This window comes from Aotus nancymaae, unplaced genomic scaffold (genome assembly GCF_030222135.1).
Source record: "Aotus nancymaae isolate 86718 unplaced genomic scaffold, 86718_ANA_hifiasm-v0.15.2.pri h1tg000040l, whole genome shotgun sequence".
NCBI lineage: Eukaryota > Metazoa > Chordata > Mammalia > Primates > Aotidae > Aotus > Aotus nancymaae.
Genome location: NW_026988454.1, coordinates 128,718,696 through 128,734,898, shown reverse-complemented (window position 1 = coordinate 128,734,898; position 16,203 = coordinate 128,718,696). Strand labels below are relative to the sequence as shown.

Below are 16,203 nucleotides of genomic sequence, written 5' to 3'. Positions count from 1 at the left end.
TGGCTCCATCTGCTTGTGGAATTGCCATTTTTTTCCCTTCCTTTCCAGGAAATTCTGTCTTCCTTGATCTTTGGTTCACTCAGTTTCTACTCCTGATGGTCCCATGGAGCCTTTGCCTCCTTATAAGCTGGGTGGAATATCCAGTTTTTCTTTGGTCCCTGGGACTGGATGACCAGCTTTGACCAGAAAAAAAGACACAGCTTTCTTAGAGGGAACAGGAAAGGACCTGAAAAAGGGGTTTTGTTTCTGGGACCCTCCATTGTCCCCCTCCAGTCTCCCAGCCCAGCCGTCTCCCTTCTGTTCCACACTGCCGGAGCATTGTGCGATCAAGGGCTCACACAGCTGCAGCATGAGAGGGATCTCAGGGCCACTGAGTCCTGCTCCTTGCTCGGGCTGTGGATCCCTCCTGTGATGGGGAGCTCACTGCTTCCCAGCCCAGCCCAGGCTACTGTCACGAAGGCCCCGTCACCCACACCAACCCCTCACCAACACCCAGAATCCTCCCTCCCCTCCCCACAGGCTTTCGAATAGGCTTTTCCAACTCATGCCTCCTTTTGATAAGCAGAAAAATCAGACACCCTTCCTGCAGCTTAGGCTTATGGGAATGACAGTTGTTTTATCTACTTGCCGAAGTAAAAATTGTACTAGAGAACATGTTTCTGGACTTTGGATTTGCTTTGTCTTAGGTCAGATTCCTAGAAGCAAAGCCTAAGATGGGTGAATTATTGAGGAAGTCCTCAGGAGAACACAGTGAGGGAGCCTCTTCCTCTCTGTATAGGGCAGGGGAAGAAGTTGAGCAAGGATGTGGTTTCAGGGGAAGTTGCTCCTCAGCCTGACCCCACAGGGAGCTTGGGACTGTGAGCTGCCCCTTGGACAGTCCCCTCCAGAGGCTGGGCTGTTCTACACCTGTGTCAGTCACTGGATAGGGGCTGCCCCTGGGGAGGGGGTATGTAATTTCCCAGGCATCTATGTGCAAGATGGTTTCTATCCACCAAGGCGATTAGCTAAATAAGGATGCAGATGTGGGCTGTTAGCTGCCAATACTCACAAAAGCTAGGCACAGACAGGGCATAAGGGGGAGGCTCTAGCAGCCTCTGGTAAATCTCCCAGGAAAAGAGGGTACATGCCCACCCCACCAAGTGAGAAGCACTGCTCTCAAACTTGCCTCTGAACCTCCCCATTCTACTCAGCATAATCCACGGTGCTCCAAATTCTATGAGGTTCTTCCAACCACTTCCTCTTTACCTGCAGTGCGGAAGGCGGGTGGGGAGGGGTTGGGAGAGCAGAGCTGCAGGCTGGGGTTTTTTCCAGGGAGGGCCCTGAGCCCTAGATGAACCATTCCCCTTACCCGCCTCCTGCCCCACCACAGACTGCCTCTTCAAGGTGTGCCCCATGAACCGCTACTCGGCCCAGAAGCAGTACTGGAAGGCCAAGCAGACCAAGCAGGACAAGGAGAAGATCGCCGACGTGGTATTGCTGCAGAAGCTGCAGGTATGTGTGTGTGCAGGCATGCATCTGTGCGCATGCGCCAGGAGCCTGGGTGCACATGCAGGGCCACTGCTTGCTGGAGCCAGTAGGGGCTCCATGGCTGAGCTGAGCGGTTTCTAAAACTCAGCTGGGCGTGGCAGTTCACACCTGTAATCCCAGCATTTTGGGAGGCCGAGGCAGGAAGATTGCTTGAGGTCAGGAGTTCGAGAGCAGCCTGGGCAACATAGCAAGACCCCTAACTCTACAAAAAATTAATAAAAAATTAAAATTCCAATATGCAAGAGATTGGTGTGAGTTGCTGTGAAGGAGGGGATGTGTGTGTGGGGTTAGGGTCCCTTCCCAGTGACCCACCGGTCTGTATAACTCTGTTGTGTCAATAAGAAGAAAGTTTCCCCTCCTCCAGGCTGGCACAGCCCCATGACAGAGTGCATGGCTCAGAGAGTGGAATGTTGACACCTAGAGCAGTGAACAACCTGTGCAGCTGTCCATGGAGTTCCCAGTGGCTCCTAGAGACAGTGGCTCCAAGGAGCCCAATTTGGGAGCCCTGGATCTAGTCTTACCCTCTCCCCTTGTTTTATAGAGTTGGAGCCTGGGGCCCTTAGATGGGACTGGCCTGACCAGTCATGCTGTGAGTCTGTCTGCAGTACAGCCTAGATGGCCCCAGGTCTCTAACTCTCCCTAGCTTCCTCAGACATGTGGATCATGCTGTGATGCTGGGATGTGGTCGCTCATGGGCCCCTTGTGGGCAGTGGCTCAGTTCATATCCTGGGCAGATGTCGGGGTCCCAACCTCAGGCCCCAAACCACAAAGAGAGTGGGAGGCTTTGACTGTGGTCAGGAACTTTGCAGCCAGGGCCCTGGGCCCTGTTGTCCCACCCCTTGTCATACAAACCTTGCTTCCCTCTGTCCCCTTCCCCTGAGCCCCATGCATGGTGGAGGTGGGTGTAGAATGGGGGCATTGGGCTACACTCTATAGCTGTGGACTGGGCTGGAGGGAGGGAGCTGCAGGTGGGCTGCCTGAGCTCTGTTATTACTACCCCAGCTCTCTTCCTGGGGTGGGGGTCCCACAGGCTTCCTCCCTGCTGCTGGCAGGTGGAGGCTGAGCTGGGGATCTGGCCTGGGGGGAGGGCATTCACATGTGCAGAACCATGTAATCAGAACATCAGGCGGTCACACAGCCACATGCTGCTGCTTTGTGGAAAGTCACATGGTCCATAGCAAGACTCTCCAGCTGCCACCCTCCCCTGGTCTCAGTAAAGGACTGAGGAGGAAAGGGCAGAGACCACTGCCCTCAGAGAGTGCCAGTGTGATGGAAAGGACAGGGCTCCTGCCGTCCAGGAACCCCTAATCTGGTGGAGAAGACAGGGCACCTATAGTTAGGCAACTTCCAGTCTAACAGGACAGAAGAGTCTAAAAAAGCTGTCTCTAATGGGATGCAGCCCAAATCCTCAAGGCCACCAGCATTGGATCCATCAGAGTGGGATGTGACAGTCAGGGTGGGTCGCCTGGAGGCAGTCGGCTGAGTGCACACAGTTTTGGGAGGGAAGGTCGCAGAGGAGTCGGGGTGGTGGAGGGAACCAGGAAATGGCACCAAGCAGCTCCTGCCAGGGTTTGGACTGGGACAGGGTCCCGTGTCTGGGGCACTGGGAGTCTGGTGAGATGGGGGTGGGTGGTGAGGCACAGCTATACGTTCCTGGGGGTGTAAGGGGATTGTGGGGGTGCTCAGGGTCCTGCTGGCATGCCCTCTCCAGGGGAGGTGGCTGGGGAGCGGGTAGCAATTTGGCTCCTTGGGCTGTGCGTGATGTGAGACCTCAGGCTGCCATCTGCACTTGGAGGGCAGCACTCTGGGTGCAGCACCAGGAGCTGGGGCAGGAGTCCCAAGGTGACTGTGTGTGTGTGTTTGTGTGCATGGGTGCGTGTGTGTGTGGGGGCCTGGAGTATGTCTCCCTCTAGGAGCAGCTTCTGAACCCACCCTTCACTTCCGTGTGTCTGCCCAGCATGCCGCCCAGATGGAGCAGAAGCAAAACGACACAGAGAACAAGAAGGTGCATGGGGATGTGGTGAAGTACGGCAGTGTGATCCAGGTGAGGCCGCCCACCCCTCTCCCTGCCTAAGAGGCTGTGCTGGTGCTGAGTGAGGGCTGCCAGCAGGCAATGCCCTCTGCGCATGTGTGTCCCCTGGGGAATGAGTGGCCCTGGGGCCAGCTGTGTGGCTGTGCGTCTGACTGTGTGTATGCCTGTTGCTATGTGGCCTGAGTAGCTGTGCCATGGGTGTGTTGACAGCATGGTGGTCATCAGCATGGAGTCTGGAGCCGCATTGTCTGGGTTCAAATCTTGGCTTTGCCACTCTTAATGGTGGCAGAGTTAACTTGGGCAAGTTACTAAACGTCCCCTGGTGCCTCGGTTTCCCCATCTGTGAAATCAGGCAGTAATAGTACTTCCTTCTTGGATCGTTGTAGGTGACTTGAGCTAATCTATGTAAAGTATATAGAACCTCTTCTTTCTTGTGATCACTGGGGTGTCCATGGGGGTGTGCCTGTTGCGTGCATGTTTGTGTGTGGCTGTGGCTGTGGGTGTCAGCCTGTGTGTTTGTGACAGGTGTCTGACACTATGTGTGCAGCCAGGATGTGACCAAGGGTCTAGTGGATCACCCCATGTCCCCTCCCTGATGGGCGGGCCCCTGGGCCCCAGTGACCTTCTTGCACCCACCTGACCCCCAGCTCCTGCACATGAAGAGCAACAAGTACCTGACGGTGAACAAGCGGCTTCCGGCCTTGCTGGAGAAGAACGCCATGCGGGTGACCCTGGATGCCACGGGCAACGAGGGCTCCTGGCTCTTCATCCAGCCCTTCTGGAAGCTGCGGAGCAACGGGGACAACGTGAGGGCAGGGCTGGGGCTGGAGGGGCCTGGTGGAAGGTGCCAGGCACAACTCCAGAGGGACTTCTCTAGGGTCTTTGGTGTGGAGACTGGATAAGGTCATGCCCATTTCTTAGAAGGACAGACTGAGACCAGAGGGAGGCCTGGAGGTGTGGCGACAGGAGGGCCCTGCCCTTCCCACCTCACCTGCCCTGCCTGTCTGCCCAGGTGGTCGTGGGCGACAAGGTGATCCTGAATCCTGTCAACGCTGGGCAGCCTCTGCATGCCAGCAATTACGAGCTCAGCGACAACGCCGGCTGCAAGGAGGTGAGTGGGTGGAGGGTCAGCTGTGCAGTGCAGGGGCATCCACACACCCCTGGTGGTGTAGACACCCCGCTGCCCGCCATAGTCTCTGCCTCTAGCCCCATCTGACCCGCTGGACAAGTGGGCCTCACGGCTCCTGCATCCATTTTCCAACACTGCCCCCAATCTCCACCCCACAGGCTGGTGACCCCAAGGCAGCCAGGCTGGGGTCTGGGGACCCTGGCTGGGAGAAGACACCTGTCCATGTGCTATAATGGTGGCTGGGCTCGTCCTTCCCTTCAGACCCTCTCTGGGCCCTCAGTGGCTGGGGCCTGCCTGGCATGATGGGTCTGTCCCCCTTCCCCAGGTCAACTCTGTGAACTGCAACACCAGCTGGAAGATCAACCTCTTTATGCAGTTCCGGGACCACCTGGAGGAGGTGTTGAAGGGGGTAAGGACTGGAACCCCTGCCCTGCCCAGTTAGCCACCCAGTCCTCCCCACAAGGGCCCTCTTCCAGCCTTCTCCACCCACCAGGCCTCAGGCCCTTACCCTCTCCCCGGCTTTGTGCCCTCCAGCCTCCCGAAACCTCCTCAGGGCCCCACCCACATGGTTCTACCAGGACCGCCCCTTTTCTCGTCTCTGGCCACAGCCCCCTTCTCCATCCTCTCTGGGTCCTGCCTGGCCTATGTTTTCTCTCTTATTTAAGGGGTGTCAGACTGGGGGTCTCCATCCCCCAACCCAGAGCCTTTGAGCACCATCCTCTCCCTGACTCCTGCTGCCTGGATCCACGCCAGGCCCCCTGCCCCTTGCCCTGTGCCTTCTTCGGCAAGGGAGTGAGGCTGCCCTGTCTGCTGAGTTAGGGGTCATTGCTTGTCTCCTTCCTGGTCCCAGACACGTTAGTGTGGGATCTGGGAGAGAAGAGGGGCCTGGGAAATACTGCAGCGAAGACTTTGGGAAGGTCCAGGACTGAGGGCAGAAGGAGCTGTCTGGGGCCACCAGAGAGACCATTCGAGAAACCCTGAACACCAGATGTGGGCAAGAGAGGAGAGTTCAGTTGTCTCTTAGGTGGGGCTACAGGGAATGGAACCAGCAGACAGGGTGTAGATGGTCTTGTGGGAAGGCAGATTTGTAAAGAGTGCAGGGCTGGCCAGGCGTGGGGGCTCACACCTGTAATCTCAGCACTTTGGGAGGCTGAGGTGGGCGGATCACGAGGTCAGGTGATTGAGACCATCCTGGCCAACATGGTAAAACCCTGTTTCTAATAAAATACGAAAAATTAGCCAGACATGGTGACACGTGCTTGTAGTCGCAACTACTCGGGAGACTGAGGCAGGGGAATTGCTTGAACCCGGGAGGCGGAGGTTGCAGTGAGCTGAGATTGCGCCACTGCACTCCAGCCTGGGCGACAGAGCAAGACTCCATCTCAAAAGATCCTGAGGCTCTCCAGCTAGGGCAGCAGGCAGGAACACCCGGCAGTGAAACTTGTCAGAGGGACAGGTGAGAGGCCCAAGAGCAGCCACCTAAGGAGGCTGTGTGTTCATGCACCTCCCTGCTCAGAAGCCTGCAGTGGCTCCCTTTGCTCTCCTCCCCCCGCCGAGCTGCTCTGTTAGAGTCTCCTGCCCTGCTCAGGCTGCCTCAGTTGCCCACCCTTCTCATCCTTCCCACCTCCCAGGCTGCTTCCCGTCTACCCATGCACCACCCCAATGCCTTCTCCCTCCCTCCCTCTCTTAAGCCTGCACATTGTCCACACATTAGTCAAGGCCCAGCCATGCACTGCCCCTCCCAGAAGCCCTCCCTAATGTTCCAGCCCCGAATCTGTGCAGCACTTAGGAAATGAAGCATCTTGTCCAGGTGTGGTGGCTCACACCTGTAATCCCAGCACTTTGGGAGCCTGAGGCAGGTAGATCACTTGAGGTCAGGAGTTCGAGACTAGCCCTGGCCAACATGGCGAAACCCCTTCTCTACTAAAAATACAAAAATTAGTTGGGCATGGTGGGAGGTACCTGTAATCGCAGCTACTCAGGAGGCTGAGGCGGGAGAATCACTTGAGCCTGGGAGGTGGAGGTTGCAGTAAGCCGAGATTGCACCATGCTGCACTCCAGACTGGGAAACAGAGTGAGACTCAGTCTCAAAATAAATAAATAAATAATATGAAGCATGACTTGGGCCTTACTTTGTGGTCTACATAGAATTGTTTCTGGGGAATCCGTCATGGCTCCATGGTTCCAAGGCAGCTCAGAAGCAAGGCTTTCTCATGCTAAGTCCAATGCTTTTTTGCCCTTGCCCTGCACTACTGGGGCACAAAAGTCACTAGGTTCTGCCATAGTAACTGACCCAACCTGCGTATCATCATTTATTCATGCATTCTTGCATTCACCGATGCATTCACTCTGCGGGTATCCACTGAATGCTTTGTGTCTAGTGTTATGTTTAGTGGAGGGAAGACAGAAAATGCTATTAGTGATGATAGCAGGAGTGGCAGCCATGCATGGAGTGCCTGCTGGGTGGCAGGCTCGCTGGGGGAGGAAGGTGATGGAGTGATTAAGGTATAGGCCCTGGAACTGAGCCACAGATTCATGTCCCATTTGCCATTTGTTGCATGACCCTCAGCAGGATATTTACCTTTTCTATGCCTGAGTTTCTCCACCCATCAAATAGGGCTAATGATGTATTTACCCAGAGGGTTGGTGTGAGGATCGAGTAAGAAAGTCCTTGTAAAGCACCTGCACAGTGGCTAAGTGTGCAGTGTGACTTCATCATGTATATTGTAATCCTCACAATTTCTGCAAGGAGGTCGTAGTACTCCCATTTTACAGAAGAGGCAACTGAGGCTCAGACAACACAGCTTTTAAGAGCAGAGACAGAGGCCGGGCACGGTGGCTCATGCCTGTAATCCCAGCACTTTGGGAGGCTGAGGCGGGTGAATTGCCTGAGCTCAGGGTTTGAGACCAGCCTGGGCAACATGGTGAAATTCCATCTCTACTAAAAAATACAAAAAATTAGCTGGGCATGGTGGCACATACCTGTGGTCCCAGCTATATGCGAGGCTGAGGCATGAGAATCGCTTGAACCCAGGAGGCAGAGATTGTAGTGAGCCAAGATTGTGCCACTGCACTCCAGCCTGGGCAACAGAGCGATACTGTCTCAAAAAAAAAAAAAAAAAGCAGAGACAGCATCCAAACTTGGTCTCTGTCCAAAGCCATGGAGATGCCCTCCATGCTGCTCCAGTCCAGCATGGGAGCAAAAGACATGGGCACAGCCTACCCATAGTTAGGCAGAGAGGACCCTGGGAGAAGGGCAGCCACAGCCCGAGAACACTGAGGGCGTGAGGTCCCCTCCTTCATGGAGGGGGAGACTGGAGATGGGCCGTAAGAGGTTAGGCAGGGTATCTAGAGGTACAGATAGGGAGGGAGGCCGTCCAGGGTGGGTTTGAACATGGGAAGGCCTGTGAGGGCTCTGGGATGCGGGCTGAGGGCAGAGTGCCTGGGCTCTGGCTGTTCTCTGGGGAGCCTCAGCTTGCATCCCCCCACTCTGTTTGCTGGCTCTGGAATAGGGGTCCTGCCAGCAGCCACCCGTGTTTGAGGCAGGTGGGGCTGGGCCCTGGGCAGGTCCTTGAGCCTGGAGGGGCTGCAGCCATCCTGAGCCACACCCCACTGCCTGCAGGGAGACGTGGTTCGGCTGTTCCATGCGGAGCAGGAGAAGTTCCTGACGTGTGACGAGTACAAGGGCAAGCTGCAGGTGTTCCTGCGCACCACGCTGCGCCAGTCTGCCACCTCAGCCACCAGCTCCAATGCCCTCTGGGAGGTGGAGGTCAGAAGAGCCCCTCTTCTGGCACCCTAGACTCAGCCCTGGATGTCACCCCTCCCTCTTCCCCACCATCCTGGAGGGTGGGATATTGACCCTACCTCCCTCTGAGCCCCTCCAGAGTCAAAAGGCCAGGGAGGGTCTAGAACCCACCTACGCAGAGATCTTCAGGCCTCCCCGGGGTCTGAGCTCCCGCTGCCTGGCCAGTCCCTCCTTCCTGCCTCACCCCTGTGTGTCCCCAGGTAGTCCACCACGACCCCTGCCGTGGAGGAGCTGGGCACTGGAATGGCCTGTACCGCTTCAAGCACCTAGCCACGGGCAACTACCTGGCTGCTGAGGTGAGCGGGAGGCAGAGGGCATCCTGGGGGCTCATGTTATATGCATGTACACATGGGTATGCAGGAGCACTCGTGCACATATCTGTATATGTGGCACATGTGCCTATGGACCCCGACTTCTCTGCACTCATGCATTTAACCAACATTATCAAATAAAGGCATGATTGTGAAGAAGCCTTAACAAATATCACTGTGCTTCTACTATGTGCCAGGCACTATTTGAGGCATTGGGGATACAGAGTGAGCAAAACTTCCTGTCTGTCTGTAATGCACACTCTTGTGTGTGTGTATTCATTTGTGGTTCTATGGGGAGGGGCCATGAAGGGATCCCCTGGAATGACATGGGCACCCCTGGGAGGGTAGAGGCCGCCTGCCCAAACCCAGGGCCCTATGTAGATGACCATATTTTGCAGTGGGGTCGCATGGGTATAGTTTGGTGTCCAGCAGCTCCCCCAACCATCTTGTATCTCTGTCCAGGAGAACCCCAGCTACAAAGGTGATGCCTCGGATCCCAAGGCAGCAGGAATGGTGAGGAGCAAAGCAGGTCTCCAGCGAGACCTGGGGCTGCCGTGGGGGTAGGCGGGGGCAGGGGATACCGTGAGACCCTGGGAGGTGGGCTGGAGGGAGACAGCCCCTCAGATGGGATCCCAGGTGTTTCAGGGGCTTGAGAGGAGGGAGGGCCTCCTACCTGATCTGAGGTCCTCACCCAGGGGGCCCAGGGTCGTGCAGGCCGCAGGAATGCTGGGGAGAAGATCAAGTACCGCCTGGTGGCTGTGCCTCATGGCAACGACATCGCCTCTCTCTTTGAGCTGGACCCCACCACATTGCAGAAAACTGACTCTTTGGTGCCCCGGTGGGTATGCGCCGTGTGCCTGGGGGTTGGCTGGTGGTGCTCAGGCTGGGCCCTTCTGTCTGTGGGACTCTGAACCCTACACTCCTCCACTCTCCTGAGGTCCTTCGGCCTCCGGGGTCTCTGCAGGTCCCATCCCTCTGGGGATGCAGCTCTGAGGTCTGTCGGTGGCTGACCACCATTGCATACCTCCACGTGCCCGGCGCCTGCCCGTCGGTCTGGGTGCTCAAGCGCAGGCTGCGTGACAGTTTGTCCAAGACACAGCAGCACGGGGAACCCAAACACTGGGTGGGGATGCCAGAGTCTCTGGCCTTTGAGATCCCTCCAATCTTGGGATTTAGGACAGACCTCGAGAAACTTCTCAGTGCCAGTCCAGGCTTTGGCATTTCCTAAGCTGTGTGACCTCAGGCCACTGCTCACTCTGCCTCATCTTTTCAGTGGGAACATCAGGTTTCCCTATCAACAGGGCTAATGGGAGAGTTAAGTGAGTCACTACAAAGGCCCACAGTCCCTTCCCTGAAACTCAGGGACAGAGGAATTTGGTATTCAGATTGTTTTTCATTTCGGAAAGTTAACCTTGTATTTTGTAATCACAGACACTGAGTATTTTTGTGTCATGCATGTGTTTCTATGAAATGTGTACATCTTGACATTTAAGGGGATAAATAGTTAAATAGCCTCATTTATCCAAATGAATCTTGGTCCCAAGTTGACCGGGTGCCTGGGAATGCTTCGGTTCTGGAAGCATGGACAAGGCCGGGGCCCGCGTGAGTGCAGTGGTCAGGATGGGGCCTGGGCACAGGGCTAGCTCTGTCTGCTATTCTCTGGCCTCGGCCTCCTCACCTGGAGGGGCACCAGTGGCCCCTGTCCCACAGCTGTGGAGGGTGTGGAGTGGGGCGGAAGCTGTGACAGTGTTGGGGAGGTAGGCCGGCAGGCAGCAGGACAGGCTCCATGGTGCACTCCCTAAGTCCCCGCCCTCCTACTGCCTGCAGGAACTCCTACGTCCGGCTGCGGCACCTCTGCACCAACACCTGGATCCAGAGCACCAACGTGCCCATTGACGTTGAGGAGGAGCGGCCCATCAGGCTCATGGTGGGGGTCCCTGGGGGTGGGGGTGGGGGTGGGGGTGGGGGAGGGTGTGGGGCTGGGGCCAGGGCCAGGGCTGGAGCTTGTTCTCAGGTGTCCTGCTGACCCCTGTTCCTGCAGCTGGGCACCTGCCCCACCAAGGAGGACAAGGAGGCCTTTGCCATTGTGTCGGTGCCTGTGTCCGAGATCCGAGACCTGGACTTTGCAAATGACGCCAGCTCCATGCTGGCCAGTGCCGTGGAGAAACTCAACGAGGGCTTCATCAGCCAGAATGACCGCAGGTGGGCCGCAGTGGCACAGAGGTTTTCTGAGTGATTTTGCCTTCCCAGGGCCTGCATTTCATGAAGAAAGAAGTCATGAAGCAGAAGCCAGGCAAATTGGGCTGGGGCAAGAGAGAGAGGGAGGGGCTGGCCCCTGCAGGGCCTTGACTGAGCCCGGGACCCTGGAGTTGGGACCTGCCTCATGGCTCAGGTACTCCCAGAACTACCCTATGATGGAGCTGGTTACTGTGCTGAGCCTGGTCCCAAGGCCAGTTAACCCTGCTTTACTGATGACAGGGCTGAGGTTCAGGGAGGTCACAAGACTTGCCCAGGGTCACACAGCTAGTAAGTGGCAGAGTCAGGACGCAAATGCAGCCCCCTCCACACCAAACTCCTCACCTTGTGCCCTGCACTTCCTTTCCAGGCCGGTATATTCTGAGATTCTGTGTCTTGGGGGCACTTTGGAATCCAGGGTGGGTGGGGCTGGGCGTGTTTGGAGAGCATTTCAGGGGAAAGCCAGGGAGAGGAGTTGTAGGCTAAGGATGGGTTTTGTGCTTTGGGGGCTGCTGAGTGAACTCAGGAAAGCCAAGCTTTGGGAGAGACTGACTCCCCACTAGGGGCACCTGCTCAGTGGGCATCTCACACTTGTCATCCCGGGTCCCCTCATCCAGGTTTGTCATCCAGCTGCTTGAAGACCTGGTGTTCTTTGTCAGCGATGTCCCCAACAATGGGCAGAATGTCCTGGACATCATGGTCACCAAGCCCAACCGGGAACGGCAGAAGCTGATGAGGGAGCAGAACATCCTCAAACAGGTTCGTGTGCACTCAGGAGGGGACGAGGTGAGGCCGGGTGCCTGGGAGCAGGATGCCTTGAATTGCCGGCTCAGCACCCCTTTAACAAAAATCAGTATTTATTGGAAAGGACCACGTGCCAGGCACTTCCCTAAGTGCCCCACGTGTGTTGACAAATTTGATCCTCACTGCCTGGAGGAGGTGCCATGATTCTTACCTGGTTTTGCTAGTGAGGAAGCTGAGATGCAGACCAGACTCACTTGACCTAGGACTCCCAGCTAGGAAGCGGCAGCCAGGATTTGAGCTCAGGATGTCAGGTCCAGAGCTGTGCTTCACATTTTTTTTTCTAAATTTTTATTATGAGAATCGTCAAATAGTGAGAAAGTACTGGAAGAACAGTACAGGGAACAAGGTGCGTCGCCGTTTTGCCGCCTTGGCTTTATGTAGTTCTCTTCACACATCCATCTTGCCGTCTACACATTTCAAAATAGGCAGCATTTTGCCCCCAAAAGTTTCAGCATGCATCCCTGACAATAGGGACATTGCCTTATATAACCATAGTACATTATCACACATAAGAAAATTTTAGCAATACCAAGTCCATAGCACATTTCTCTAATGTTCCCAGAATGTCTTTGTAAAGCTTGTTTTTTTAAAAAATGAAGATTCAATTAAGGTTTTTTCATTCCATTCTGTTGCTCTGTCTCTGTTCCAGAACAATTTTTCACCTCTCCACCAAACCCCAACCTTTAAAAAATTTTTGTAATTAATGTAACATTTTACTTGGACAAGGAAAGCCTGTGTCTCGTTTCTTAAGCCCTGGCCACAGCAGCCTGACTCGCCTTTTCTCTTAGCCTCAGACCCTGAGCTGCAGTGACCCTCTGCTCTTCCCCCAAGCCCCAGATCTGAGCTGGGATTAGAATCCGAATCAGGGAGGCATGGGCTGGGATCAGCTTAGGGATTCCAACAAGGAGTTGGGGAGAGCTGGGGCTGGAACTGGGGCTGAGGATGGCTGGGCTGGGGTTGTGGTCCAGCTTAGAATCAGCTTTAGGTGCCGGGTGTGGTGGCTTACATCTGTAATCCCAGCACTTTGGGAGGCGAAGGCAGGTGGATCATGAGGTCAGGAGATCGAGACCATTCTGATCAACATGGTGAAACCCCGTCTCTACTAAAAATACAAAAAAATTAGCTGGGCATGGTGGTGCACGCCTGTAGTCCCAGCTACTCAGGAAGCTGAGGCAGGAGAATTGCTTGAACCCAGAAGGTGGAGATTGCAGTGAGCCGAGATCACGCCATTGCACTACAGCCTGGGCAACAGTGCAAGACTCTGTCTCAAAAAAAAAAAATCAGCTCAAGGCTGATGTCCAGGCGGCTTTGGGGCAGAGTCAGCAGGGGCTCAGGGCTTGTGGGATGACTTAAGGGTGCAGACGGGTGTGGGGGAATCAGTTCATCCTCTGTGTTCCCTCAGATCTTCGGCATTCTGAAGGCCCCGTTCCGTGAGAAGGGAGGTGAAGGTCCCCTGGTGCGGCTGGAAGAGCTGTCAGACCAGAAGAACGCCCCCTACCAGCACATGTTCCGCCTGTGCTACCGCGTGCTGCGACATTCCCAGGAGGACTACCGCAAGAACCAGGTGCGCGCCGCCCGCTGCCCACTCGCTGGCTACGCCTTACGTCCTCAGCAAGTATTTCCTTGGGTGCATGTGCTGTGCCAGGCACTGTTTTGGGGCCTGGGGTCCGGTAGGGCACTAGACAACAAGGCCGGGTTCATGGGAATGGGACCTGGCCTGGCACTCACAAGGGCCTTGCACTGGGTTAGATGCTCTGCTGCTGAGCAAGGGTCCTGCTCTTTCATTTTGCACTGGGCCCTACAAGTTATGTCACTAATCCTTCCAGACAGATAAGGACTCTGTCCTCATGGAGGTTTCACCCTGGTGGGAAACAGCCCACAAGCTAAATAACTATGTAATTTAAGCCACTCTTCTGCCCAGCGCTGTTTCCTCTTCTGGACCTCTGCCTTTCTAGGGTGTTGGGTCCCTACCTCGGGGGGTCTGGAGGCAGTGTTCCATAGCAGAGCTGGGCCCCGAGCTCCGCCCGTGACTCGCTATGACCGCCAGCCTGTCTGCCCCCCAGGAGCACATCGCCAAGCAGTTTGGGATGATGCAGTCCCAGATTGGCTATGACATCCTGGCGGAGGACACCATCACTGCCCTGCTGCACAACAACCGCAAGCTCCTGGAGAAGCACATCACCAAGACCGAGGTGGAGACCTTCGTCAGCCTTGTGCGCAAGAACCGAGAGCCCAGGTGGGCCCGAACCCCCTCTGTGGCCAGTGCCTGCCCCTCCCTTGTCCCTTCCCTGGGTAGAAAGTCTGCTGGTTTTAAGAATACTGAACTATTCCTGCACCTGTTGGTAACTGCCAACTTCCTGAGGCCCTAGCGCCCCTAGCTCTTCTCTGGGATCCTCCCAAATTTGGCCCACTCTAACAACAATGGGAATGACTCCTGGTACCATGGGAGGCCCCCAAGACCTTCTCTAGTGACAAAGTCAGGACCTGTATTGAACCAGTTGTTAAATATTTTGAATATCACCTCTGCCCTTGCACCTTCTCACCCTGACCCCCTGAACTCCCACCTAGCCTTCCCTGACCCCAGGGTGATGCCCCAGGACTGTCCCTCTTTGGGGAGCTGGAGTCCATCCCACCCATCTCCAAGCATTGGGAGGGAGCTCCAGGGTGGTGGTGCTCCCAGCTGGGGAAGGGGAAGGGTGGGCTCTGTCCTTAGAGGGACCAGCCTCTGAGCTCCTCTACCCACCCCTGGCTGTCACCACCCCAGGTTCCTGGACTACCTCTCTGACCTGTGTGTGTCCAACCACATCGCCATCCCCGTCACCCAGGAGCTCATCTGCAAGTGTGTGCTGGACCCCAAGAACAGCGACATTCTCATCCGGACCGAGTGAGCCCTGCACCCCTGCTCGCACCCGGGCTCCATGCTGCTGGCCCCCAGCTGTCTTAGAGCTTAGGCCTTGTCTGGGTTTAGGCTGGAACTAGCACCCTTGCTCTCTGCAGCTGTGATCCCTGTGCCTGTCACGTGCCCTGCTGTGTGCCTGGCACTGTGGGGGAATGGGGAAGGGGCGCAGAGGAGAGTGAGCCATGGACCCTGTCCTTAAGATGCTCATGGCCTGTCTGGGTCCCCATGGTGACTGGCACTGTGCAGCCGGGGAGGGTTCCAGGCATGGCACCCTGGCCTGGGCTCCCTGTGACAGGGTGCTGGTGGTCTGCAGGCTTCGGCCCGTGAAGGAGATGGCCCAATCCCATGAGTACCTGAGCATTGAGTACTCAGAAGAGGAAGTGTGGCTCACGTGGACCGACAAGAATAACGAGCACCATGAGAAGAGTGTGAGGCAGCTGGCCCAGGAGGCGCGGGCTGGCAACGCCCACGACGAGAACGTGCTCAGCTACTACAGGTGCCCTGGCCCCAGCTCCTCGTCTCCCTCTTCCTGTGCCTTTGGGCCTTCCCAGTAGGCTGTTGGCCAATCCCTGCTGAAGATGAGCTCTGACAGCCTCAAGTGGGGCTTCTGCCTCCTTGGAAGAGGCATCCCTACTGTCACTCCCCTGCCACACAGCCTCATTTCAGGAAGGCTGAATGAAGGAGGACTGTGTGCTCTGAATAGCACTGGGCAGCCTTGAGGCCAGGCTCAGCACAGGAACCAGGCTTCAAAGAAACCCAACCTGTTTCCAAACGTGTATATTATTAAAATAATCTCACCAAATTAGCTGGCCATGGTGGTGCACAGCTGTAGTCCCAGCTACTCGGGAGGCTGAGGCATGGGAATTGCTTGAACCCAGGAGATAGAAGTTGCAGTGAGCCGAGATCACACGACTGCACTCCAGCCTGGGTGACAGAGAAAGACTCTGTCTTAAAAAATAAAAATAGGCCGGGCGCGGTGGCTCACGCCTGTAATCCCAGCACTTTGGGAGGCCGAGGCGGGTGGATCATGAGGTCAAGAGATCAAGACCATCCTGGTCAACATGGTGAAACCCCGTCTCTACTAAAAATACAAAAAATTAGCTGGGTATGGTGGTGCGTGCCTGTAATCCCAGCTACTCAGGAGGCTGAGGCAGGAGAATTGCCTGAACCCAGGAGGCGGAGGTTGCGGTGAGCCGAGATCGCGCCATTGCACTCCAGCCTGGGTAACAAGAGCGAAACTCCGTCTAAAAAAATAAATAAAAATAAAAATTAAAAATAGTCACATCAGACACCCTTCTTAAATGCTTGCCAAGTAGCAGGCACTGTTTTAAGCACTTGTCAGGATCGCTCATTTGAGCCACGCGACAACCCTTGTTGTAGCTACTATAGTTACTCTTGTTGTAAAGCTGGGAAACAGTGGCACAGAGAAGTAAAGGGACTTGCTCACGGTTACACAGCCAT

The 16,203-nt window shown here is 55.7% G+C and overlaps 1 protein-coding gene across 1 annotated transcript in view; it reads left to right on the top strand.

The window, feature by feature from the left end:
* ITPR3 (inositol 1,4,5-trisphosphate receptor type 3) overlaps window positions 1-16,203 on the top strand; it is a 79,282-nt gene that overhangs the window by 35,558 nt on the left and 27,521 nt on the right. The window contains exons 3-18 of the mRNA XM_012461656.3: window positions 1,370-1,491; window positions 3,485-3,571; window positions 4,207-4,365; window positions 4,572-4,670; window positions 5,014-5,097; window positions 8,311-8,457; window positions 8,694-8,789; window positions 9,267-9,317; window positions 9,500-9,642; window positions 10,632-10,731; window positions 10,846-11,006; window positions 11,657-11,798; window positions 13,246-13,407; window positions 13,907-14,079; window positions 14,608-14,727; window positions 15,056-15,238. Coding sequence (XP_012317079.2) covers window positions 1,370-1,491; window positions 3,485-3,571; window positions 4,207-4,365; window positions 4,572-4,670; window positions 5,014-5,097; window positions 8,311-8,457; window positions 8,694-8,789; window positions 9,267-9,317; window positions 9,500-9,642; window positions 10,632-10,731; window positions 10,846-11,006; window positions 11,657-11,798; window positions 13,246-13,407; window positions 13,907-14,079; window positions 14,608-14,727; window positions 15,056-15,238 — 2,029 coding nt within the window. The remainder of the gene's footprint in view (window positions 1-1,369; window positions 1,492-3,484; window positions 3,572-4,206; window positions 4,366-4,571; window positions 4,671-5,013; window positions 5,098-8,310; window positions 8,458-8,693; window positions 8,790-9,266; window positions 9,318-9,499; window positions 9,643-10,631; window positions 10,732-10,845; window positions 11,007-11,656; window positions 11,799-13,245; window positions 13,408-13,906; window positions 14,080-14,607; window positions 14,728-15,055; window positions 15,239-16,203) is intronic.